Source organism: Lacerta agilis, chromosome 13, assembly GCF_009819535.1.
Source record: "Lacerta agilis isolate rLacAgi1 chromosome 13, rLacAgi1.pri, whole genome shotgun sequence".
Classification (NCBI taxonomy): Eukaryota; Metazoa; Chordata; class Lepidosauria; order Squamata; family Lacertidae; genus Lacerta; species Lacerta agilis.
The window spans coordinates 45,787,488-45,814,499 of NC_046324.1; the positions used below are offsets into that span (position 1 = coordinate 45,787,488).

A 27,012-nucleotide genomic window follows, 5' to 3' on the forward strand; every position below is an offset into this window, starting at 1 on the left:
CAGGGCGCATGGCTACAGTTTCGCTTACAGGCAGACGAGGCTCAGATAAACCTGTTCTGTGGGAGCAGGCCCTGTGGGTCTCTCACCAGGAGAATCCCACGCCTGGGGAGTCATTGCCCAGGGGGATAGGGCTTCTCTTTCAAAACAACGCAGTTGGGCCCCCCTGCTCACCCAAACCCTCAAGAGAAGCAGGGTGCTCTCCTGCACAGCCCCCAATGCATTTCAAGGAGGCTCAAGAACTTCTCAAAAAAGGACCGCGTCCTTAACCAACAGTGCAGCTAAACCTAACAGACTAGATTTTTGTTCTCTCTTTTTTGGTAAAAGTCTTTTTGCAAAGAAAAGGGGGGGGGGGTTGTTCTGGAAATTTCATCTACTAAATTTAAACCATGGGGAAGGAAAGCAACTAAACAAAGTGGGTTCCATTGAAGGACGAAGTTTAAACCACGATGCTTCACAACTCCGTTTTCTGTGTAGATGTCCAGTTTGGCCCCTGAAGATATTTCCCCCCCTCTTCTCCTCCTCCTCCTTCAAGCCTTCCAAGGAACAAGTCAGTCATCCAGGCCTATATTCCTGAAAAGGTACGACATAGACTCCCCGTTGTGGATTCTGCGTATGGCCTCCGAAAGAATCATGCTGATGTCCACAGTCTTAATTTTGGGGCACTGGAGCTTTTGGATCTCGTGAGGAATTGTGTTGGTGACCACAACCTGGGAAGAGAGGCAAAGAGAGTGAGGGGGGAGGTTGGAAATTAAGAAGGTGGCAGGAAGAGTTGCAGCCGCAAACACCTTGGGATCACTTCTAAACAAAGCTGCAAATGAAAGGGTGGTACACCTTCCTTGTAGCTTGTTGCTGGCAGTTTGAAAGCACACCAGTGCAAGTAGATAAATAGGTACCACTGTGGCGGGAAGGTAAACGGCGTTTCCTTGTGCTTTGGTTTCCGTCACGGTGTTCCGTTGCGCCAGAAGCGGTTTAGTCATGCTGGCCACATGACCCGGAAAGCAGTCTGTGGACAAACACCGGCTCCCTCGGCCTGAAAGTAAGATGAGCGCCACAACCCCATAGTCACCTTTGACTGGACTTAACCGTTCATGGGTCCTTTACCTTTTACCTTTTTTAGTACTGGATTTAAAATTGGAAACAGGAAAGTTTTGCAGCTGATCCCATTTTGCTTTGTGTTGGGAGTCAATCAAATCAAATCAAATCTTTATTACGGTCATAGACCAGCATACGTACAGTCATTTAAAATGATGAGGCCCGAGGAACATCGCCCGACTGTGAGTGTGAAGGCCGCTCCCCGCAAGGCCCTTTCCACCTGGCCTAGGGGACAAGGCCCAGACTCACCAGCCCTACTGAAGAGGCTCCTCATGAGGCCGGAGGAACATAACCAGCTAATTTTTATTCATTTAATGTGCTGTAAACCGCTCTGAGATTTTTATTAAACATATAAAGCAGCATAGAAATATATATTAAAAATATATAAAGCAGCATATACAGTGGTGCCCCGCTAGACGAAAATAATTCGTTCTGCAAGTATTTTCATCTAGCGGTTTTTTCGTCTAGCGAAGCGGCAATGCAAACCGCGGTTTTCGCTAGACGCCTTCCACTAGACGAATGCCTTCGTCTAGCGAGTTTTTCGTCTACGAGTTTTTCGTCTAGCGGGTCACCACTGTATATCTTTAGAACATTTTGGAAAGCTAAAAATTATTTTTAAAAGGTATATATAAAAGACTATAAGAATTATGTTGGGAGTAAGGAAGGAAGAGAAGGGGCCAGGGAGACCATGTGAGATGCTGAATAGACTCGGACCAGGGTGACCTGTGTTCAAATCCCCTACTCAGCCACTGTGACCTCACAGCAGCCACACTCAGCCAGATCTATGTCTTGGGGATCTTGTAGGACTTAACAGCTTCCTTCTGGCCCCATCTGATCTGAGCAGCCTGCTGGATCAGGCTCCCCGGCCCATCTAGTCCAGCATCCTGTTCTCAGAGTGGCCAACCAGATGCCAGTGGGAAACCCACAAGCAGGATCCGAGCACAAGAGCGTCTCTTCCTCCTGTGGCTTCCAGCAGCTGATATTCGGAAGCATTGCTGCCTCTTGCCTGTAGAGGCACAGCACAGCAATCCTAGCAACAAGCTATGATACTCCTTATCCTCCAGGGATTTGTCTTAATACTCTTTTGAAGTCATCCAAGATGGTAGCCGCCACTGCTTCTTCCTGTGGCAGCACGTTCCAATGGTTAACTATGCGCTGACCTTTAAGGGCAGGATGCAAGTATCAGAAGTCTGAACAGGGGAGCAGCTGCTGAATCAGCAGCCAGGGCCTAAGCACACACACTTCCAGGAAGGTCTGTGTAGCTAGATTGTGCTTGCTACAGAACATCTGAAGGCCCAGCATGGCTGGAGGAGGGTGAGGAAATGCTTATTTAGACTGTTTAAAAATACGGGGGTTTTTTACGTCTCTGGAAAAAAGACTGATGGCTTTTGCTAGACCCCGATTCCGTTTATTTCCAGTAGTTTCTCCAACCTTTCTGTTGTTGTTCTTATTGTTACTTATTAAATCTGTATACAGCCCTTCATCCGTAAACCTCAGGGTGGCTCACAATAATCTATAGATCTCGGCTGGTTCTATCAGTTAACTTTTATTGGTGGTTTTTAAGTTGCCTTGATGCTGCTTTTCTGCTGTCTCTGTGTATAAACTGGCTTAAAAATGCTAAATTCTGCCATTAGAGGGGCACAAAAATGCCCCCCCTCCAATTCACCACCTCACTTGCTCGAGGCAAATGTAGGAAGTTTTTTCTAAGGCCCCAACTTGCAGGAAGCTTCCTGCAAGATCCCCTCACACTGTCATTTTGAGCCAGTGGTTTGCAACCAAGAGCTGCTGTCTCAAGCACCTCATCCCACACTACATGCGAAAGCAAAGAACTGTTCCGGGGGGGGGGGGGATACAGGTAGTTTTAGGAGCTTTGTGGGTACAGAAACCAGTCAGACCCTCTTGACCTCCAGCTCCTCCAGCTTGCAAAGTTATCACATGCTGCCCTCTCGGACCATAAAGAAGGCTGATTGCCGAAAAATGGATGCTTTTGAATTATGGTGCTGGAGGAGACTCTTGAGAGTCCCATGGACTGCAAAAAGATCAAACTTATCCATCCTTAAAGAAATCAGCCCTGAGTGCTCACTAGAAGGACAGATCCTGAAGTTGAGGCTCATACTTTGGTCACCTCATGAGAAGAAAAAGACTCCCTGGAAAAGACCCTGATGTTGGGAAAGATGGAGGGCACAAGGAGAAGGGGACGACAGAGGGCGAGATGGTTGGACAGTGTTCTCGAAGCGACTATCATGAGTTTGGCCAAACTGCGGGGTCAGTGAAATATAGGCGTGCCTGGCGTGCTCTGTCCATGGGGTCCACGAGGAGTCCGGACACGACTGAACAACAAAAAGCCCTCTAGGGAAATTGCTTACCTCGTCGATTGCAGACTCCTCTATCAACCGGGGGCATCCGAGGAAAGGAGGCCGTGGGTGGCCATGACAAAATCTTGTAGGCACCTCTCTCTTTGAGCGTCTCAGCAGCAGCCAGGAAGCTGTCGACGTCGTCTATTATGTCATCCTGGCCAAGAGGACATGAGAACAGGATTATCCGCGTTGCATCAACAAGGCCGCCTAAGGAAATGGAAGGGCTCTAGTGCCACTTACAAGCCACTACCGATTGCCCACCTCTTTGCTGAAGAGTGGAGGGAGGACCCATTTTTAAAGAGCCAGATTTCCTTTGGGCAATATTCTGGTGGCCACATACGGCTGGTGGGTGGGGCCAGAAGGAAGTGGGTGGGGCATTAAATGCAAACTTTTGTCTGCTCCCTACCCACATGCCCTAGTGTATGGCAGGCAGGGAGGGAACACATCACTGATTTATCAGACATCGCTTGGTTGTTTAAAAAAAAAAACAAAAAACCCTTAAGTATTCTACGAAAAGATAAAACAATGAAAGTTTACAACCATGCTTTAAAACATTCAAAAGTTACAGTACTAAAACAGATTAAAATTACTTCGGCATTCTAAACATTTGCCAGGTTGTCTAAACAAGAAATATTTTAGCAGGCGCCAACAAACAGAAATCAATTGGATATTTAACTTTCAATTTGGGGACAGGTCCACCTACACCATGGGTAGGCAAACTAGGCTCGGGAGCTGGATCTGCCCAATCGCCTTCTAAATCCGCCCGCGGACGGTCTGGGAATCAGCGTGTTTATACATGAGTAAAATGTGTCCTTTTATTTAAAATGCCTATCTGGGTTATTTGTTGGGCCTGCCTGGTGTTTTTTACATGAGTAGAATATGTGTTTTTATTTAAAATGCATCTCTGGGTTATTTTTGAAGCATAGGGATTGTTCATTTCCCCCAAAAAATATAGTCCGGCCCTCCACAAGGTCTGAGGGACAGTGGACCGGCCCCCTGCTGACAAGTTTGCTGACCCCTGACCTACACCTCGAAAAGTGGCCTGTTTCACCTTGAGCGACAATTTTAAGGAGAAAAGTTTGTCTGGGTGGTAAGTTTAAATGCAGGGAAGCAAACCCTTCCTTATCTGATGAAACACTTGGTTTTAATAATTATTTTAACTGTGGAATGTATTTTGTTCTGTTTGATGTGTTTTATGTTTTGTAATGGCTTCGGCAACAAAGAAAGAAAGACTATATTTGTATATTCCAAAGCATTTCCAGCGATAACAACTGCCGGGTCCCAAATGACAAACCACTGTAGACAATTTCTGTAACTAAGCAGGTCACAGCAACACATAGCAGGGATTTATGCTTGATTTTGCGAAGCTTAATGAGGTACATAATGGATTTGCTTTTTCACACTTGCAAACGCGATAATGGAAACAGACAGAGAGCTCAGCCTTGCCCAACCTGGCACACTCAATGTGTTTTTTAGACTACAACTCCCATCAGCCCCAGCTAGCAAGGCCAATAATCAGGGATGATGAGAAGCATGGTCCAAAACATCTGGAAGAAACCGGCCTTCAACCGCACAGGTTATTAATTCCTATCACCAGATATACTCTAATCTCTCCCTATCAGCATCTCAAAAGTCCACCCTTCCTAGGAAGACTTTAAATCCTCCAGCCAACGCACAAATCTTTCAACAGCTGTTGTGCTGGATTATTCCTCAGCCTCTTCTTTCCCACGCGGCAAGGGATATGAAGTCAGTAAAAGCAGCCGTCGCTGGAGTTTGTTATCTGATGCAAGAACTGGATGAGCAGCTCAGCTAATAACCACAGGGGTGGAGAATAATCATTAGCCTCTTTAACATTGTTGGAAACGTTTTAACTTTAAACAAACCGGAAGACTGAACAGGGGTAGAAAGATTAAGTTGGTGGAGGAGGAGGAGGAAGAAGAAGAAGAAGAAGAAAGAAGAGCTTGCTTGCTTGTTAAAAGCAAATACTAGTCACTCCCTCTACTGGAAGCCTTTTGATTTTAATCAGGAACGCCGATGGAATGGGAATCAATGGCTGGAATTTCAGCTTCCCATTAAAAGCCGGAGGAGCGCTCCCTTTAATTCAGAGCAGGCTGGTGTGCTCACGAGGAGCAGCTCTTCGGTCTCGGCAGCCAAACCTGATAAATGTGACCCAGATTTACTCAGCGGCACCTTGAATCCAATTACCTCCAAGCGGGTGACACAGTAAAGCAAGAGGCCATTTAAAAACTCCAGCGCAAAAGCAGCACAGTATTAGCATAGGCTGCGCCATGAAGTTGAGTGGCATGTTCAGCTTCGGACTGCTGGATTTCCTTGCAAAATACGGATGCCACAAATCACTATAGAAAGCCCTTAACAAGCTGGGACCACTTTACCTAGGAGTTCACCTTTCCCTCCCCTTAAGTGCCCACTCGACTGCTTCAATCGGCGGAATTGGAATTACTACAGGTGCCAAACCCTCACAATGTGACGTATAGCAATAATAATAATAATTTAATAATAATTTATTATTTATATCCCACACATCTGGCTGGGTTTCCCCAGCAACTTAAGATCAGTGCCAATCAAGATGTCACCCTCCTTAAATTTCTCCCAAAGGGAAAAAGTACACACTAAAAACCTCTACTGGTAGGAGTTTGGGCCACGGACAGAAGCAATGCCGTATTTTTCGCTCCCTAAGATGCACTTTTTTCCTCCTAAAAAGCAAGGGGAAATGTCTGTGAGTCTTATGGAGAGAATGCACTGGGCAGCAACGGGATCCCTCGGCTGCCGCTGCAGTCGTGAGCGGAGAGATGCCTCTGCCGCCGGAGCCATGGCTCCCGTCTGTCACTCGCTATAAAGCAAGCAGAGAGAGAGCCGCTTATATGGCTCCTGTCCCGATGTCTCCTCCTCCTCTTCTTGCTCCGGTTCCGGCGTCACCTCGGCGGCGAGGCGGGGCAGCTGCCCACCACAGGCACGCACATATGTGAGCTCTCCCTCCCTCTCTCTTCCTTCCTTCCCTCCCTCCCTCTTCCAACTTGAATAAAATATTGGGGGGGGGGCAGGTAAGCCCTACCTCACATACCGTATCAGCCTTTCTCAACCTGTGGGTCCCCAGATGTTGTTGAACTACAACTCCCATCGCCCCTAGCTAGCAAGGCCAGAGCTCAGGAATGATGGGAGTTGTAGTCATTTGTTAATGACAGTGATGATGGTTCTTAATGCCGCTGTTGACTGCTGTTCACTTTACATGGTTGAAATATTATGCTGATATACCGGTTGTTTATTAAATAGTTTAGTACATTTGATTCAGAATATTTTTTTTCTTGTTTTCCTCCTCTAAAAACTAGGTGCATCTTATGGTCAGGTGCGAAAAATACGGTTAATTAAGGATTTGGGTCCCAATTCCCCCTTAAAGAATATATAAAGCCCTTTAGGATAGTGGTGGCCAAACTTGGTCCTCCAGATGATTTGAGACTACAATTCCCATCGTCATCCTTGACCACTGGTCCTGTTAGCTAGGGATGATGGGAGTTGTAGTCCCAAAACAGCTGGAGGGCCAAGTTTGGCCATGCCTGCCTTAGGATTTTTCTTCATCTGAGTGACCCTGACTGGGAAGGAGGCATCAAAAACCGCAGCCACACCACGTGACTGACACATCCCAGCAGCTGAGAAATGCTCCCCAAAGTATCTGTGAGCCGGCAAGCACGATTGCCTAGAATCGCATTCCCTACCCCTGGTTTAAGAGAATAAATGATACAGAAGCTGGGGTTCTTGGGATGATCTAGGGCAGTGTTTCCCAACCTTGGGTCTCCAGCTGCTTTTGGACTACAGTTCCCATCATCCTTGACCACTGGTCTTGTTAGCTAGGGATGATGGGAGTTGTAGTCCAAAAACAGCTGGAGACCCAAGGCTGGGAAACACTGATCTAGGGCTCCCTGGGAATTTAGTGTCTCACGTAATCACTATCAGCTGCTCGATGAGTTACAGCCCTTATCTTGAGGATGGAATTAAGAGTTCCCGAGAACACCCGCCCATTCTTAATTGGCAATATTCTGCAGCTGGGCCCATCCCAGGCTTTCATCTCCAGATGAGTTCTAGGGAGTCTGGTTTGTCTGCCCATGCATTCGGGTTGTGGAATAACATTTGGGCTGTCTCCATGCAAAAGGGTCTGAAACATCTTTAATTTCCTTGTTCGTTGCCCTCCCCTTCCTCTCCTGCTAACTGCGGGTGCCTGATTTTCGAACTGTGTTGTGTCGGGCCAACCTCAGAGTGGAGTTGAGGTTGGTAGGAAATGGGTATTGTAACCTTGGCTGGTCAAGTCTTTTTTATTTTCAGCATGTGCTGGTTCTGTAATTCAAATGTTCCTGAACTTTCACAATCTGTCTTACTTCTTGGAATTTTTTATTTTATTTTTTGCACTGTGTTCCAGGATCTCCTCTGCTGTCTCTTATTAGTTCAAACAAATCTTGCTGCTATAAGGGCCAGTGTGGCGTAGTGGTTAGAGTGCTGGACTAGGACCTGGGAGACCAGGGTTCGAACCCCCACTCAGTTGTGAAAGCTCACTGGGTGACCTTGGGCCAGCCACTCACTTTCACCCTGACAAGTGAGGGTTGCTGTAAGGATAAAATGGGGGGGGGATGTTTACACCACCTTGAGCTCCTTGGTGGAAAAGTGGGGTGTAGATGCAACTAATAATAATAATAATAATAATAATAATAATAGGTGTGAATTATCAGATTCAAATCACCAGAAATGAGATTCCAACTAAACATCAGGAAGGACTTTCTGACAGTAAGAGCTGTTCGACAGTGGAATGGACTCCTCTGGAAGGTAGTAGCCTCTCCTTCCTTGGAGGTTTTGAAGCAGAGGCTGGATGGCCTTTTGTCATGGTTGTTTTATGTGGTGGTTGTTCTAGATGACCCTTGGGGTCCCTTCCAACTCTGCAATCGTATTCTGGGTCAGCTTGGGCCACTGCATAGCTGTCAACCCTCCCTGCGGTTTCCCAATGCTATAATAAGGGAATTTCCCACAAAAAAGGGAAAAGGTTGACAGCTATATGCACTAAGGCTGCCACGTTCCCCTCCCCTCCTGCTTTTCTACCGGGGGACTGCAGGTGTTGCAGAAATCCCTGGAAGGCAGGTTCCTGAACGTGGAACCCTGCAGCCTCGTAAGTCAGTAGATGGTGGCAGTATACCGTGGACCAGGTTTTAATTTTTTTTATTGATGGGGGGGGAACACAAACAGATGCGCATCTTGACAGCATCTTTCCACGTGACGTTCTCAAACGCTAAAAGGCAATTTAGAATCTACAGCTACATACCACAATGATGGCTATCCTTCCGCCCACATCTCCGACAACTGTGATGGGAGGTTTCTCTTTTGGAATCAACACTGGTTAAAAGGGGGAAAAGAAAGGAGTCTTATAATGTTGCAGTAGACCTCTTAGTTACAGGATGTTGTCTCGGCAGATGCTTTCCCCACTCTGCAAACCAGGCCAGGTTTCATTTCCTACTGACAGCAGTGACCCCTGCTGGTCATGCCAAAAGCTGTCCTTGCTGACATCAACAACTCCTACAGCAAAACCATTAGGGGAGAGGGGGGGGGGGGGAGAGAGAGAGAGAGAGAGAGAGAGAGAGAGAGAGAGAGAGAGAGAGAACGAACTGCACAAAAGGCCTTATGGAATCACAAGCTCCATAGAGCATGTGCCACCCATGATTGTGTCTAGCAGGAGTGGGGGTCCTGTGGTCCTCCACCTATTGGCAGACTCCCAGCACGCAGGGCCTGAAGGCTCAGGGATGAGAGGAGCTGGGAATCCGGCAATACAGTATCTGCAAGGCCAAGAGCTCCCTATACGTGGAGCATCTTAAAATGGCTATCACTGCGACAGGCAGGGTATCTGAGGAGGCAGGAAGGGTCCTCTGGTAAGACCTGTCCAGTCTGAATGGAGACACGTGGCTTCCCCACTGCAGGAATCCCCACCATAGGAAGCCAAGCCATCCACTGTCAAGGACAGAGGGCTGATTTCACCACCAGCACCAAAATGCAACACAACCAATTTTCCTCATAGGAATGAATGACAGACATTCACTAGTATGGGAGAAGGTCACAAGAGATGCTGAGGGGTACAGTGTGGATGGGCTACCCCAGATAAAAGGTAAAGGACTCCTGGACGGTTAAGTCCAGTCAAAGGCGACTATGGGGTTGCGGCGCTCATCTCACTTTCAGGCTGAGGGAGCCGGCATTTGTCTACAGACAGCTTTCTGGGTCATGAGTGCCAGAACACATGGACACACCATTTACCTTCCCGCCACAGTGGTACCTATTTATCTACTTGCACTGGCGTGCTTTCAAACGGCTAGGTTGGCAGGAGCTGGGACAGAGCAATGGGAGCTCACCCCGTCGCGGGGATTCGAACCGCCAACCTTCTGATTGGCAAGCCCAAGAGCTACCCACGTCCCTCCTTGCTAGTCTAGTGGCACTTGGGAGCCTTGCTTACTTGTATCTGCTTGCCCTCCGGTCATGCCAAGAGGGGGCACTGAGTTTACTCATACGTTCATTGCAGTTTTTTCAGTTTGAGCAAGAGGATGAGGGGCGGAATCAAAAGTACATTTCAACCGGCTGCATTTACGAATGTACCCTGTTTTGTGGCACACCCACACTAAGAGAAACAAGAGGCTTGGCATGGGTCAAGGATGATGCCAAACGCTGCAAATCATGGTACCATCCACCAACAGGGGGCACGAAAACAGGCCCAAGTTTTCCATAACCAGAAAGAGAAAGACTTTAAATGCAAAGTCTCGAGCATAACAGGGAAGGGAAAGGGGATTTTCTACCAGAAGTTGCAGCAAACACATGTCTGAACCCTGTAACTCAGGCTGCATCCACAACATTTAAAGCACATGGCTTCCCCCCAAGGAATCCTGAAACTGTAGCTCACAACTCCCCTGCACCCTTGATGATCTACAGTTCCTAAGATTCTTTATTTTGCATGGGAGGGGAGGAATCAAGTGCTTAACAAGTATTGTGTGGATATGACTTTACAAGAGAGGGATTATGCACGTCTCCTTTAAGGACACCCACCCCAACCAGCAGGTGCCCTCCTCTCACGCAAGGTTACTTACTGGGTATCTCTAAACTAGGGTGGATGGCAGCTGCACTCTTAGCTGTCGGGGGCGAATGGCGGCCGTCCACCAGGTCGGACTCTGCATCTTGAGCCTCCCCGTGTATCACCGCAATTCCCAGTCTCAAGCGCTCTGCAAACGACTGAGCCCTGCGGGCAAGGGGCAAGGACATTAGAAATTGCTTGACCCAGCAGGCTCTTATTATGGTTGTTTTTATTTCTTTATTTTTAAAAATTTGTTTTAACCTGTTCGATTTTACTTCCAATTGTTTTAACTGTTGTATTCTCTGCATAATCGTGTCAGGCTACTGCCTTGTCTTTTACTATGTGCTATGGCCATAGGGCTAATGCAATAAATAAATTGATTGATTGATTGGAAACACAAATCACAAGTCACCTCATGAATCTAGTCCTCTGGGAAGATCACAAGTGGGACCTGAGGACAACAGCTCTCTCCTGCTGCCAGTTCTCCAACAACTGGTACTTAAGAGGCATGGCACCTAGAACCTGGAGGCTGCCATTAAACCACCCTGACTAGTAGCTGTGGACAACCCTCGCCCTCCATGAATTCATCCCATCCCCTCTCAAAGACACCTAAGCCAGTGGGAGTCACCACACCTTACTGTGAGCTCCATTGGTTTTAAGGATGGGCTCTGTGAAATGCTTCCTTTTGTCTGTCCTGATAATCGCCCACCGTTCAGTTTCACTAAAGGACTCCCCCTCCCACCCCCAGCAAATATGGCAGCTATTTTGTGACTGGCACTCTCTCAAAATTGGAAAAGTACCCACTGGTCCAGAATAGCTGGTGGCTCCTGCATTAGTTTAATAAGCAGAAATGCACACAAACTTGGTTCGCAGCCAAGACCCGCTGCCTACCCTTGCAAATTATTACGATATCGACCCTATCAAGAGCCAAACTTCGCATATTAAAAGAAGATAGTTGATGCTACACGGTAACATGGTTTGGACTACCCACCCACCTCTTTGCAGATGCCGGAGATTTGGCCACGATCACAGCATTTCTATAGTCTGGAATCTGTAAAAACCAACAAACACAAACACATGAAATGGGCTGTGTGTGCCTTTGGTCTGATCTGTTTCTTGTGATGTTGTTAATTTTTTTTAAATTCCCAACACAGAAGCAAAAGCACCGCTTCCCCCTTTCCCCCCACAAACCTTCCCCTTTAGAGAGTTCGCCTTCCAGAGAGGACAGGCTCAGGAAAATTTCCATTAAGTGTCAGCAGCAAATATTGCAAGCCCCAAGATGTATAATTCCAATGACAATGGACTGTCAGTTGTAAGATCATGTTCTTAACTGCTCTTCCCCCCCCCCCAAAACCCCCATTTTTGGTCCTCATCTGGACTGCGGTGACATCAAGAACAGGCATTGCTCATATCGCCAGCCTAGTTTAGGACTGGATGGACGGGCCTGTTTTTCAGCACCCAATTCGCCTGGCTTGGAATGAAATGACACGACTTCGCTCACCTCTTCTTGAATGTACTGTAGCAAAATGGAGATGCTCTCAGGTTGTCGACCGGGACATTGAAGAAGCCCTGGATTCCTTTTGATGCAAATCCATGGTGATGAGGTGAGTCAGACCTTGGGAGGAGACCAAGGGGAGCAGTGCTTTAAGGTCACTTCACCAACAAAGAGGAAGAAACCAGCATTTGATGCTAAAAGCTGGTTCCCAAAGAAGGTTTTGCTTAGGGAATGCTTATCCCTTACACCCCATAGTTAAGTGTGAGACTTTGCACTTTCAGTAGGGAATGCAGGATATAAATTCAACAAATAATACAATAAAATGCCTGCCAAAGAAAATTCTGTCTTGTCTGTGCTCTTATATCCTATCGTCCCTCAAAAGGATTGTTGCTCTCAAGTTTTATTCTAACAACCCAGCTAAGCTTTGTGGCTGGGTGGGGACTGGAGATCTACATCCACAGGGCATGGTCAGTTGCAGGATGTTGTGGTGCACCCCCCCACAGCAGGCGTCGTCCCCACTAGTCCTTCACAGCAGTAAGTGGGGACGGAGCCACTGGATGCAGACAGCTCAGGGCGGTTTTGCTTCATACAGAGTCAGGCCAGCTTCACAGGTGGCTCAGATTCATTCCACTCACCCCCTCCAAGGGGTGCAGAGAAGGAAGCAGCCCAAGCCGTGCCACGCTATGGCTGCAATATCAAAAGCAATATGCCTGCCAGGACAGGAAAGTGTGGGCAAAGCAGGGCATCTTTAAGTTACTTGCAGCATCTGCAAAGGGGAAAAAATGCCAATTGGCAGGTGTAGTTTGGATTCAAACTGCATCTGCACAGCAGCAAAGCTGGGCTTGGTGACAGCGCCAATCAGCTGATTTTACAACAGGCCTCTCTAGGTGGCAGTATGGCAGCTCCCAATGGGTAGCTCCTGAGTGCAGCTGATCCCAGTGAGTTCCCAAGGAACTACCAGAAACTCACTTTAAACTCCCAGTTTTTCCTTTGCACCTGTGTCCTTAGCTGTCATACCCAATATTTAATTAATAATAATAATAATAACAACAACAACTTTCTATGTCTGTTTGCATGCGTTTGATGGGAGGGAGGCTATTGGCTTAGTTTTAATATTGTTTTTATTACATATTTTGGTTCCCATTTTGTATTTTATGTTGTGAACTGTGCTCTTTGGGTGAAGGGTAGTAGATAATGATAATAATATTTAGATTGGCTATTTAATGTGTGTTTGTTTCACAGATCGTAACATTTCCTTTGTTCATAGATGTATTTCTTAATAATTATGCATGACCCTTATATAATGCAATTCTCACTGATTTAATATTTTGGCCCGTTAATTACTATGCAGTTGTTTTAATTGTTAGTACTTTAATTGTTAGTACTTTATGAGCATTTCCTTACAGAAACATCAACTAACTCTGTAAGGTTTTAACAAGGAAAATTAATACTAAAAGCTAAAAGCAAAAAACCCACTGTTGACCAAGAGTCAAATCGGGACTGCCAGTCTAAGTGGATTCAGATGAAACTGGGCATGTCTCTCAAGAAACAAGGAGAGATTTATTTGCCCCCAAACTCAAGAAAAGAGACAGCATGTATGAACAGGAGATTATTTAGGAAACAGAAAGGACTGGCTGGAGAGCCGTCCAAGTACAGAATTTTGTCCCATGGACCAAGGAAGCTGCCTTATAAAAGAGTCAGACAATCTAGATCAGTATTATCTACATCAGGGTTTCCCAAACTTGGGTCTCCAGCTTTTTTTGGGACTACATTTCCCATCATCCCTGACCCACTGGTCCTACTAGCTAGGGGTGATGGGAGTTGTTGTCCAAAACCAGTTGGAGACCCAAGTTTGGGAAACCCTGGTCTACGCAGACTGGCAGCGGCTCTCCAAATCTCAGGTGGGGCTGTTTCCCAGCAGCAACTGGAGATGCCAGGGGCTACGGGTTGTCTCCAACAAAATCCGACTCGGAGTAGACCCAGTGGACCTGAGCTGCGTCGTCTTCCGTGGGGCTACTTCAAGGACTAGCAATGGATACACCCCTAAACCTGGGATGATTTGCATGCAAAAGATGTGCTCTAACCAACGAGCTTCAGCAAGGCGCTGCCTCCCTTTGCGAGTGACCAGTCTTTCCCTCCACTGTCTCATGAAAGGAACTTTAGAGGAGAGCCAACGGCCGTAGTCTACAGCGGTGCCCGAAGACATACTTAGAACGGCCAGGGTGGGGGTGAGCGTGTCCCGCCATGGCCTCGCCCGCTGCTCTCTGTCCTTACCCGCCTTGCACATCATCGAAGCCAGAAGCTTAGAGACAATGGAGCCCCTTTTCCTCATCTTGCACTGCTTGCTGTATGGGAAGTAGGGAACCACGCCAATAATGCTTTTGGCACAGGACGTTTTACAGGCATACACCATGATGAGGAGTTCCATGATGGTCGTATTCACATCCCTGCAATGAGAAGGGCGCCGGTTCTGTATCGGGACTTCACTCGACAACAAAGCCTACATTGCATTCTGATGCAATCGAGCCCTTCGTCCGCCGGAGATGGCGGGTAGAGCAACAGGACATTGCGCAGGGCTTTCGACCTTGATGAACACTCTCAAATCATTGCCGCCACTCTTGTTTCTAGGAAGATTAATTATTCCTCCTTCTCATTACGGGTCCGCAAGGGCATTTCAGACAGAATCATAGAATGGTGAGAGTTGGAAGGGACCACAAATGTAATCTAGACCAACCCCCTGCAATGCAGGAATCCTTTCGCCCAACGTGAGGCTCAAACCCAGGACCCCAAGGATACTATTGTGTTTGCCAGCTCACTACTGGTCAGGTCTCTAAGGCTCCTTCATGAACCTCACATGCGCTTGGAACGCCACTCCCTGAGGCTTAGCATTTGGGGCAGGCTCTCATTCGCCTCCCCAGCTGTGGAGCAGTACGGGATCACTCAAAGACCCAGCTGTACTGGGTCCTGCGCTCAGGAAAGATCAAATTTTCTGGGGTGACCAATGTCCAGCTAAGATTTGTGGACCTCTGCTTCCATGGATTTCAACTGTGTGTGCAGCATTCCTGTTAGCCAAAAAAAGAGAGAGAGGAACGGTAGAGGCTCCACATCTGGGGAGGAAAGAAAGGCCATGGTTAGAGAGCAGGGGTAGAAACCTCCACCCCTGGGAGGGACCCTCCAAGTCTCTCTATCTGGACCTTGGCACTTTCCTTAGGCCACACCTCTCACTGGTTTCTCTCAAGCGTTTTTGCCTGGCTGGAACTATGATGGCGACTCTTGCTTGCCTTGCCATATGGATGATATTTGTGAGGAGCGTGAGATTCTGCAGAAACTAGCCTGCTGTACAAAGGTAAGATTCAGACTCAAGGTTCTGTCCACTTTTGCCCCTGAGCCCACCCACCACTGGCATGTGGCCTCTGGAAGGCAGACCAGAAGGCGCCAATATGGCTCTCAGCTTAAAACAAGGTTCCCCACCCATTACAGAGCATCATGTCAATAAATGGCTTTGTTCCCTCCCCACTATGATTCATTTGGACCAGAGGTGGGCTAGCATTGCCACCAAGCCATCTTTGCAGTGGGGCAAACACCGATTACAGGAAGGCAACATAGTGACCTGGCAAACAGCATGCTCCCTCCCTCTCCCCCAAAGCAGAGATGAGCTGGGGAATCAAAGAGGTTGCAGCGGGAAGTGTCTCTCAAATTGACAGGTACCAGTTAGTAACAGCATAAGAAAGCAAGATAAAATTAGAGTGCAAGAACAACGACTTCTCCATAACCTAGTTACAGGTGCTTAAAATAGTTCCCGTCTTTGTCTAACTCTGGTACAGCTATCCCTTGATCACAGCTTCTTCAATGAGCTTTGGATACCTGCATGTTTTGCCTGTATCATCTTATGTGAGATGGAAAGTGGGGTTTTAAGAGAACAGATTTAGAGCATCTCTTTTTTAAATAGCATGGTTAAAAAGAAAAAAAAGCAGAGGGAAGCATATAGGCCAGGCTTTTCAGGGGGATTCTGCCAAATCATTTAGGGGGCTAGAGACATTTGCTTTAAAATTAATGCTGGTTGAACAATTCTTAAAGGGAACATAATGGACAGCGAATGGCAGACGACCACAGACATATAACAAGGGGGGTTTAAAAGGAACAGAGACAAAGTTAATAAGCTCTACCCGCCACCACGAGCTTTACATACAGTTCAATCAGAACCAAATGCAGAAATGGCCGGGGTTTAATTCTGAGCAGGTATTTGTACTCACTTTGAGACAGTCTGGATGATGAAGACATCTTTTCCTCTCACGGACTCCTGAATCTGTACCCGTGTTTCTGCCAAAAGAAAATATGCACTCAGTGTCGACACATGTGTGCTCCAAGCATTGCAACAGGGTGCTCCAAGCACAGCAGAAGACAGTACAGTTCTTCATCAGCAAATTAATAGTCCCCAAAGGTACATCAAATGGCCATGGATCGGCTATCACTAAAAAGTGTAGTAATCCTATTGCAACGTTTGGAGTACCCATGATCTCACGTTTGTAGGATATTGACTGTGGAAAGGCATTCTGCCTCCATTTCAGTGATCTTTGACAGTGACTTACCACTCCTCTACCATTCCTGTTCATGGAACATTTATTGGATTCTTATTAGTTTGTGACTCCATGCACATATTATATATCTCCTGTTTATTAATTTTGAAACAGTATATAGTGTTATAAAAAAAATTGTCAGTACATTATTAGCCGACGTGTTGCTTGTTCTCGTTCAGAGTGTTCTGTTTTGCAACACGGGGGATTTTCTTTGGTGTATAATGTATAGGCTGGGCTGTGCCAAATGCAGCTGCTCTTCTTCCTTAACCACATCGTGCAATGCAGGCAAGAGTGACAGGAAAGCCCAACACTGCATGCCTGTCGCAGAACTGCAAGGACAGGCCGACAACAGGAAGATGCTGCAGGAGGAAAACCAGGAAGTGGCCTTTTACACTTGTTTAGTTAAGGAAACGGCAAGAGCTGACGGATGGATCACCTGAAGGGACAAATCCTCCAGGGAAAAAGAGGCAGGGGGGAGGGAGAGGAAAGAGGTTGTCATGGGAGGTGCTTAATGAACTAGATCCTTTCCCTTTAGCTCCCAGCGATGAACGATTTAAGTAAGGGCTTTGAGTGGAAGATGCTCACCTCTGTTCGGCTCCTGGTAAACCTGGACTTTGCCCATCTCCACTCCCAGCCGCCTGCAAAGGTAGCCAAGACAAAGCTCACTGAACCAAGGATGAATTGAGATCATAAACAACTTTTTCAACAGGGAGGGCAGCCTTTCTCCTTCTTGCGCCCTCCAGAGGTTTTTGACTACAACTCCCATCAGTTCCAGCCAGTGTGGATGATGGAAGCTGCAGTCCAAAGCATATGGAGAGCACCAAATTGGTGAAGGCTGAAATCACTTTTGGTACTCTAGCCCCAAACAATGGTCTGCAGAACACCAGTGGTCCAAAAGCTTCATTCAAGTGGTCAGTGGTGGGTCTGCATTAAATACGCACACCGATTTATAACTGTATTCGTACTGCTTCTATTTCTAAAGTTGTATTTCAATTTGAATTCTAAGGAATGCAAACTGCAATACAATATAGGAGATAAAAGAAGCAAGAATTAAAAGTCATACAGCATCTAACACAGCACATTACAATTGCTACAACAGGCAAAAAAATAATCATTAAGTGACCTGCCAAGACCCTTTGCCATTTTTTAAGTGGTCCGTGGGGGGTGGGGAGTTTGGGAAGCCCTCTTGCCCTAATTGCTTATAGTCATAACAGCAGCCTGCCTGCAGCACAAACCCTAGATCACTGAACTCTCTAAGCAGGTTATTGCTGTTAGCTAAGACTTGACTCAATGTCCCCAATGTCAAAAGGCAGCTTCTGCAAATTCCTGCCACAGCACAGATTCTGCTCATGTGTTACATCCAGAAGAATCTGCCTACAAATGCACTTTTGAGAAACAATTGCCATTTGCCTTTAAAAACATACCATTTATCCAACGGCAGGATCAATTGCCATGCAGATGTCACGTTTTACAGGAATGAGCTGCAGCTCAGGTTTGTAGACCACAAGTGCCATACCTGTGGGTCTTTTTGGAATTTAAGAAGCGGTAATAGAATCCCAACTTGCTGTTAATCTTATGTCATTGAGGAAAATAGCACACAGCTCACTTTGCCATTACTGCTTCCTGTGCAAATTTTCCCCATAAACGTCTTCTGCTACTTCTCTCACTCAGTGCCAAACCAAAACTAGAACCTTTTCTGCAAGATAACCTGATGGGTTTCTTCTAGCCATCAACAGACTGTCTCAGTTTCTAAGCATCCACATTACTCAGTAACTGGCTCCCTTTCTGGTCTGGGCAGGCAACTGTCAAGGGCAGGAGAAAACAAAATCACACAAGTCATGCTCTGACTAGCATTGGCTCAGCTCAATGTACATTAGGTGTTTTGGGAGGCTAAGCATTGGCTGAACAGGCTTGGCCCAAAGTAAGTGTTCTCAAAGGATTGTTCTGCAAAATGAATCTGAAAAACAGCCAGTATGCACAGCATGACCTAACTGTCAAGAGACCTTCTGGCTGTAAGAAACGTGAAGATGAGTGGCTCTCTGGAGAGAACACAAGCTTAAATAACAGGATGAGCAGAAACTGGGGGTAGGGGAAAGGGACGGAGCAATGTATCCTTAGTCTCCAAGCCTTATAAAACCACTCTCATAGCAGTCGCTCTTACAATTCGCCTGCTCTTCATAGGCCACCACGTTCTCATTCCTGGAATCAGGAACGTGGTACAACTATTAAGAAAGGTCTCGTTCAGCTGCTTCAATTCTAGAACTTGAATCCACTCACTTGGTTCCATTGTTTTGAGTTTCCACTGAACTACTGCTGAAGAGGCAAGCTAATCTTCAGTTTAAACTTTGAAATCTACACCAAAAGATGGCTAGCCTCTTCGGCACATAACAGAAGCATCATAAACCTCAAGCTTGCTTTTGGTGTGAGGGATTGCAGGGGCTACCTAAGAGGTGCACCAGGACCCAGTGATAATCCTCAGGCCACCTTTATCTTAAACTTTCCAGCTAGGAAAGCCAGATAATGCTTTAAGACCAGCAGACGTTAATACAGTACGTGGGTTTGTCACGTTAGAACAAAGCCTGCATTATACTGACCCTGCACCTTGAAATGTAACTTTATCTTGGCAAAAACAGCAGTGAGACATTACTAAGTAACTTGACAATATAATACTGCTGAGAGTCGTACATTATGCTCACACCAGCCAGACCCAACACCCCACATTGAAACAGAGGCAGCACAGAGTGCTTAGGAAGAAAAATACAGTGGCTGTTACTTACTCGGCAATTTTCTTTGATAGTTCCATGCACGACGGGTTGGAATTGGCTGAAAATAGCACCAGCCCACCCTTCGTTATGTTCATGATGGATCCTGTACCATTGGGTGCCACACAAAACATGAAATCCTCCTTTTGTCTTCCCTCTTTTAAAATACTGCAAGAAGATCAAAAGCACATTAGCTCTACATAGGCAACGTGGAGCATGAAGACCCAATTTTCAATATTTCCTGCCACACTTGTATGCTCTGCCGATGCTGTGTAACCCTTCAAGTACCAGTTTGAAGGAACTTAAGACATCTCGCCTCATTCAGCAATGATCAGAGTACCGCTAGGGTTGCCAGCTTATCAACCCGAAACTGCAGCTGTACTTACAACTGCAGCTTGGCGTGAATAGGTGGTTAACGCCCATATCCACACTGTGACAAAGTTTTGTCTGAATGTTGGTATGTATAGAATGTTCCAATTATTGCATAACTGGAATAAGGTTTAAAAAAAAAGATAAAGGACCCCTTGACAGTTAAGTCCAGTCAAAGGCGACTATGGGGTTGCAGCGCTCATCTAGCTTTTCAGGCTGAGGGAGCCGGCATTGGTCCACAGACAGCTTTCCGGGTCATGTGGCCAGCATAACTAAACCGCTTCTGGCACAACAGGACACCGTGACGGAAACCAGAGAGCACAGAAACGCCGTTTACCTTCCTGCCACAGTGGTACCTATTTATCTACTTGCACTGGCATGCTTTCGAACTGCTAGGTTGGCAGGAGCTGGGACAGAGCAGCGGGGATTCGAACCGCCAACCTTCCGATCGGCAAGCCCAAGAGGCTCAGCAGTTTAGACCACCGCCTACCCTATAAAGGTACTATACACAAAATCCTAAAAAGAAATTACTTTCATACTGATTTGAGTCCCTTATAGTTTTGTTGACTTCCCTCCATCTCTTTGCGGTTTCAACTCAACTATTACATTTAAATTTTATGTATTTAATTGTTTGTCCAGACAGGATGAAAAAAATTCCTTTTCTGTGAAATTAATCTAAACACAGCCAAGTGTTGTTATTGGAACCATGTTTTATTAGGTAATTTTTTAAGCAAGCCCATTCTTTTTTAACCTTATCTCCTGAGTGATTAATGTTTTTAGGGAAAGCACTTACAAATAAAGGTTGCGGCTGAGCTGTGCGAAGTTGGCACACAGAGTTGAAGCTCTCTTGCACTTTACTCTTCTCCTGAGAACAATGCCACTAGCATCCTTTCAAAAAAAATTACCTGTGGAAATAGAGGAGAGAATATAACCATTAAGAGACACAGGAAGTAAGAGCAAATGGCAAAGATTATCCCAAAGGTCTTTATTCTGCAACAGTAAGAATAGTAAGAACACCGTTTGCTGCATCATTGCCATTTGCCTATTATAAAATAAAGCTCCAATGCAGATATATTGCTAAGAAAAAAAAGTTTCTTTCTATCTACTATCAGCTATCTTATAAAAAATGTGTCACACAATCAAAGAGAATAGCAACATGGTACATATAGACTACAGTCAAAAATGATGCTTTCTCCTGTTTTAGAGGGTGGCATCTATAAAAATACTGTTAGTCATAGTTGTGACTAATACTGGGCAACACCGTTATTAAAAAATCTTCTCCCAGCCTCTGCAAACAGACCACATTCTGTTCATCCAGACATAGTGGAATTTCACAGCCGAAAGGAGGATGGCGAATCTCACTTGTAGCAGAGCCTCTACCATCACACCACATTCTCATTAATATAAACCATGCCCATTTCAGAGAAGCTCTTTTTGAAGGAAGAAATGTTACAAATTATTGTTCAAAAGACACTGGATTTACTAACAACACGATCAAGCACGCAGCATCAAAAGCAGAAGCTGCCTTTTCAAGATAGAAGGCAGGCAGAAAATTCAGCACAGTGAAGACAGGAAAACCACAATCCAAACAAGCAAATGTTTTTCTCTTGTGATCATTCACTAACACAGCATCCACCAACCCCAGATGTATTAGCCTACAACTGCCATCAGCCCCAGCTAGCATTGCCACTTTTTTCCAGATACTTTGGAAAAGTGAGGACTTGGCGCTCTGTGTGTGTGTGTGTGTGTGTGTGTGTGTGCGCGCACGCGCGCATGCATGCATGGGGCAGTGAGAAGCACGGATCCAGGGGGCAGAGAAGCCATACTAACTAAAAGATCCAAATGTGCCCACAGGCCGAACATGCTTGGTGACCTGTGGGTTGGGGCTCAACCCCAGTGTACAGCAGAAGTCTTTCAAACAACCTCGTTCACTACAAACCAATGACACACCCAAGGAACACTTATCCACTGTAAACATCGAATTATGGGCACAATTAACATTCTAAAGCACCGCATGTGGGGAAATTCTACTGATGCCAGGCATGGAACTTTGCCTGCTCAGAACGAGAAAACTCCAAAACCAGTGTTAGAAACTGAGATATGAGAGCCAGGAGCTAAATGGCACCTTAAACCTAGGCTATGGGCGCAACAGCAGAATGTCTAGGTGCGATTTTTAAAAAACAAGAGTCATGTCCGACTCTTCGTGACCCCATGGACCAGAGCACGCCAGGCACTCCTGTCTTCCACTGCTGCCTGCAGTTTGGTCAGACTCATGCTAGTCGCTTCGAAAACACTCTCCAACCATCTCGTCCTCTGTTGTCCGCTTCTCTTTGTGCCCTCCATCTTTCCCAACATCAGGCTCTTTTCCAGGGAGTCTTCCCTTCTCATGAGGTGGCCAAAGTATTGGAGCCTCAGCTTCAGGATCTGTCCTTCCAGTGAGCACTCAGGCCTGATTTCCTTAAGAATGGATAGGTTTGATCTTCTTGCAGTCCATAGGACTCTCAAGAGTCTTCTCCAGCACCATAATTCAAAAGCATCAATTATTTGGCGATCAACCTTCTTTATGGCCCAGCTCTCACTTCCATACATCACTACTGGGAAAACCATAGCTTTAATTATACAGACCTTTATCGGCAAGGTGATGTCTCTGCTTTTTAAGGTGCTGTCTAGGTTTGTCATTGCTTTTCTCCCAAGAAGCAGGCGTCTTCTAATTTCATGACTGCTGTCACCATCTTCAGTGATCATGGAGCCCAAGAAAGTAAAATCTCTCACAGCCTCCATTTCTTCCCCTTCTATTTGCCAGGAGGTGATGGGACCAGTGGCCATGATCTTAGTTTTTTTGATGCTGAGCTTTAGACCATATTTTGCGCTCTGCTCTTTCACCCTCATTAAAAGGTTCTTTAATTCCTCCTCACTTTCTGCCATCAAGGTTGTGTCATCAGCATATCTGAGGTTGCTGATATTTCTTCCAGCAATCTTAATTCTGGCTTGGGATTCATCCAGTCCAGCCTTTTGCATGATGAATTCTAAATAAGCAAGGAGACAATATACAGCCTTGTCGTACTCCTTTCCCAATGTTGAACCAATCAGTTATTCCATATCCAGTTCTAACTGCAGCTTCTTGTCCCACATAGAGATTTCTAATACAAAGCTGAAAATGAATGAACTGCAGCTAAAACATAATGTTCATTTTTCACAAGGTCACTCTAGTCCTTCCCCTGCCAAACCTCCTAATATTCTTAAAAGGGTCTCGTCTTCAGAGAGTAAACTGGAAGTGGGTAGGCAGAAAAGGGTTCTCCTTTCCTTCCACTCTGCAGTTTTAATCCAAAATCATAAGCGCAGTACTGCGCCCAGAGCTCAGAGACTGCTTGTGCTAATGAAATTCCCTGTCGCAAAATGCGCCTAGAATAATGGGAGTTTCAAACACTGTCCAAAACCAAGACATAGAAATGCAGCCCCAATTCAGCAAGTACTCTATGAACAAATTTGCGCAAAACATCAATCTTTTTCTGAACCTAGACCAAAACCAGAGCGCATGTATGCTCCATAAATATCCATTAGCTCATTATAGCACAAATAAAGACCGCGTTACGGTTCAGAAGCAACCGACAGGGAGCATCCATTGTGTTCTACCTAAGGGAAGCAAAACAAGCACCCACACAGCTTTACCAACAACTATAACAGGGGAAACAGAGAAAGGCTTAGGGGTGCATTTTGCACAGTGTCTCTCTTGGGACTTGGTTCTGAATTACCGCACACAATCTGGACCGGTGGGAATAATTTGCACTCTGCTTCACAAGCCCATAAGAGCAAACAGCACCACAGAAAGCCAATTCTCACTCTTATGGTGCTTTGGCTACAGTTACATACCACACCCTTAGCGCACAGAGCAAACGACTTTGCTAGACTAAATCCTATCCATTAGGAGCTTTGGGGGTCTTGATAGGTTCTGGACCACAAAGGAATTCAGCAGTTGAAGGGAGATGGGCAGCAGGGAGGGAAGGAGAGACACACGCATACACACACACACACACACCACAATTCCCAAAAGATAAAGCTTCCCAGTTAGAGCTTCTGCGCATTAGGGCCTCCGCCATTGTTACCGTGCGGCTGAAAGGATGAGTACAGTATAATGGAGATGAACCAAACACATCCGCCCAGGGGATCAACATCGTGCATTCATTCCAGCACCACTCAAAATGAGCAACAAGAAGTTCACTCCTGCTTTCTGTAGCTTTGCTAAAGGACAGAGGTGAATACTGAATAAAGATCTACCCAATTAGTTGCAGGTTGGGGAGGAAAGGAGAGGCATGGAGGTTAGGGAATACAGAGGAAAAGACACACACCCCTAGGTCTCTCTTATAGATGGAGGATGGGAAGAGTGTGTGCTTAAGAAACACTCACCCCACTCTAGATGATCAGCAAAGCCTTTTTCACTCCGGTGGCCTAAACTGGAGGAACCTCTACATACTTCTCAGGAAACATTAGTTTAAACTGTTTCTCACCACACCCCTCCAAAGCTTACCTTCCATGAGTTTGTGTGTGTGCGTTAAAATCCAGTAAGGTCACACACTTGTGTATATAAGAAAACACAGAGTAATTGTATTTGCCTTAGCAACACGAGCTGTGTTTTTTTTTCAGCATGAAAAGAGGAAGGAGTAGAGAAATTGACAGCATCACATTTTTGCCTTATGATGGTATGGAGATTGCCCCCCACCCCACCCCAAATCATCATTTATTTTTTAAAAAAACAACAACAGAGGAGTTAAGGAGGCTTTGTACCCAGCTCTGGGGGAAATGCGCTGAATGTGTATATATGTCAATGTATCTCTCATCACATGGAAAACTCTTATTTCCCCCCCACACACACACACACAAACACATGATGTGAAGATTGGAGACAAACAACCCACTCCCCTTTTTCTGCTCCCCTCTAACGAAACCTTGCCCTTCCTCACATCAGGATTTGTTTTTGTCTTATTACTGGTAAGTGTTGCTTTAAACAGATAAATATGTAGGGTCTGTGAGCATGCAAACATCCCAACACAAATTGCTAAAGAACAGGTATTTATTTAACAACAACGACCTCCATCAGGTGGAAAGTGATTGATTTGTATATATTAGTAACTTTGTACTAATGTAACGTTTTTATATGTAAGTCTGCATTTTTGTAATATTTTCTTTAAGTTGTCGGTTGTTGCTTCAGTTTTCTGTACACCGCTTAGATATATATTTAATATACTAAGTGGTATAGAAATTAAATAATCACATAAATAATCATAAAGAGGGTGGTTGCCTTAGAAGCAGGGAAATGTCATTTCACACACACATATAAAAACACCTGGCGTGATGGAGGGGCACAAAACCACTCCTTCCCTCTACACTGACACCCCCACACTTTCAGTGCATTAAATTTATTTTTAACCTAGCCTCCAAATGCAATGCTTTAAGGCAGTTTATAACATTCAGTCACACACAAACACACCCCCCCCCCAAAAAGAACAACTGCAATTAAATATCTAAATATTGTTGCTTTAGACTGAGGAGGATCTGTTAGGTTTGATGCAAAGCTCAAGTTAAGTTTCTGGTGATGGATCTGAACAGCTGATAGCTTAAATATGTTTAAACACACAGATACACAGCGCAACCCGGTCAGATGGGCGGGAAACAAATAATAAAAAGTATTATCATAATTATATAGACACACACGGAGCATAACATATACGAGCGTATACATGCAAGCTATTATCCACGCAGATACACACGCACAAATCTATAAAAGTGTACATATGTATACAAACCTACAGGCGATGCCGACCCGATTTCATTTGTCCGCGGCTCTAATGGCCATCGCAAAACAGAAGGAGCAGCCCGAGCATCTCCCACCACAAACCGGCAGCAAATACAAACTCCTGCTAAGTAATAAACGCCCCGGAAGCAGCGCTAATGAAGAACGCTTAAAAATACAGAGCACCGAGGTATCAATAGAAATGTGTTCGCGCTCTTCCCGTCCCCCGCCCCAGACACGTGCGTGCGTGCGCGTATATACACACATTATATTGCGCGCACATCGCACGCAGGATCAAAAGAATCTTGATCGACATCAGCCACTAGCCGTAGCAATAAAGTAAAAACACATATGCACTTAAGACAAGAGGTAAAAACTTACCTACGCAAAAAAAATATATATATACATTCTGGAGGTTTACATCAAACTTAGATTAATAGATCTTAATTCTAATTGCCCCTGCTAAAAAAATAAATTGCAGTAGTTGGTTTTTTGTTGCTGTCCACTGGTTAGACACAGCAAAGCGTGTGTGCAATGCATATATCTTTATTATTATTATATGTTTATTATAGATAAATAAATAAATAATAGATAGATAGATAGATAGATGATAGATCTGTAAAAATGTCAGCACAACGTGGTACGCGAGGACAACTCCTCCCCCCCCCCACCTGCACCCTAAAGGATGGAGAGCACCCACCACCGCACCCACACAAAGGCGCTCCCCACCCACCCGCGATCCTCAGTGAATTTCGGGAGAAGGGAGAAGGCGAAGGAGGAGCCACGCGGGGAGGAGGATGGATAGATGGATGGATGATGGAGGAGGACCTGCCCGGCGCCGCCACCTCCGCAGACCCCGCCGCACCCTCGCCTGTCCGCCCGCCCGCCTACCTGCCTCCTGGGCTCAGGGCAGACTGAGGCCGCGGGGTCTCCGCTCGAAGAGGCCCGGCCCTGTCGGAGGCTCTCCTGCTCACGCCGCGGCGCACCACACAGCCAACTCCGTCCAGCTGCAAAATGGCGGCGGGGATGAAAAGGCCTGAGGGGGGCGGAGCGGACGCGCGAGGCTCTCGCCGCCAGCCCCAGACCCCCGTTCACACGAGCGCGCGCGTGTGTTGAGCCCCCCCCCCCCCCACACACACACATACACTTTGCCTCTCGCTTCCCTTAATGGCCGCCTCCGCTCCACGCCTCCCTCAGCGCGGTCCGGGTTCTTGGCTCTCCGCGACACGCGGGGGTTTTTTTGGCCTTCCTCACACAGCCCTCAGGTCGTGTATGGCTGGCGTCTTCTTCACAAACGCCTCAACGCCCACCCTTCCTCACGGCCCCGTGTGTTCAGCGTCTCTCCTGCTTGCCCTTCCTTACGGCCCTCACAACACGCGTGTTTGGCGTCTCTTCGCGCAGAGCCCTCAACGCCCGCCCTTCCTCATGATCTGCCATGCACGCGGGTTCAGCGTCTCTCTTGCTTGC

General features: G+C 46.2%; 1 protein-coding gene across 1 annotated transcript; it reads right to left on the minus strand.

Annotated features, from left to right (window-relative positions):
* Positions 1 to 360: 360 nt before the first annotated feature.
* PRPSAP2 (phosphoribosyl pyrophosphate synthetase associated protein 2) lies at positions 361 to 19,570 on the minus strand. Its single transcript, XM_033167355.1, is given in 14 exon segments — positions 361 to 707; positions 3,459 to 3,493; positions 3,496 to 3,531; positions 3,534 to 3,603; positions 8,770 to 8,840; positions 10,571 to 10,719; positions 11,550 to 11,605; positions 12,056 to 12,078; positions 12,081 to 12,128; positions 12,131 to 12,169; positions 14,324 to 14,496; positions 16,303 to 16,369; positions 17,212 to 17,264; positions 19,404 to 19,570. Coding segments are annotated over 14 exon segments (1,098 nt in total). The 5' UTR covers positions 19,523 to 19,570; the 3' UTR covers positions 361 to 548.
* Positions 19,571 to 27,012: the final 7,442 nt, after the last annotated feature.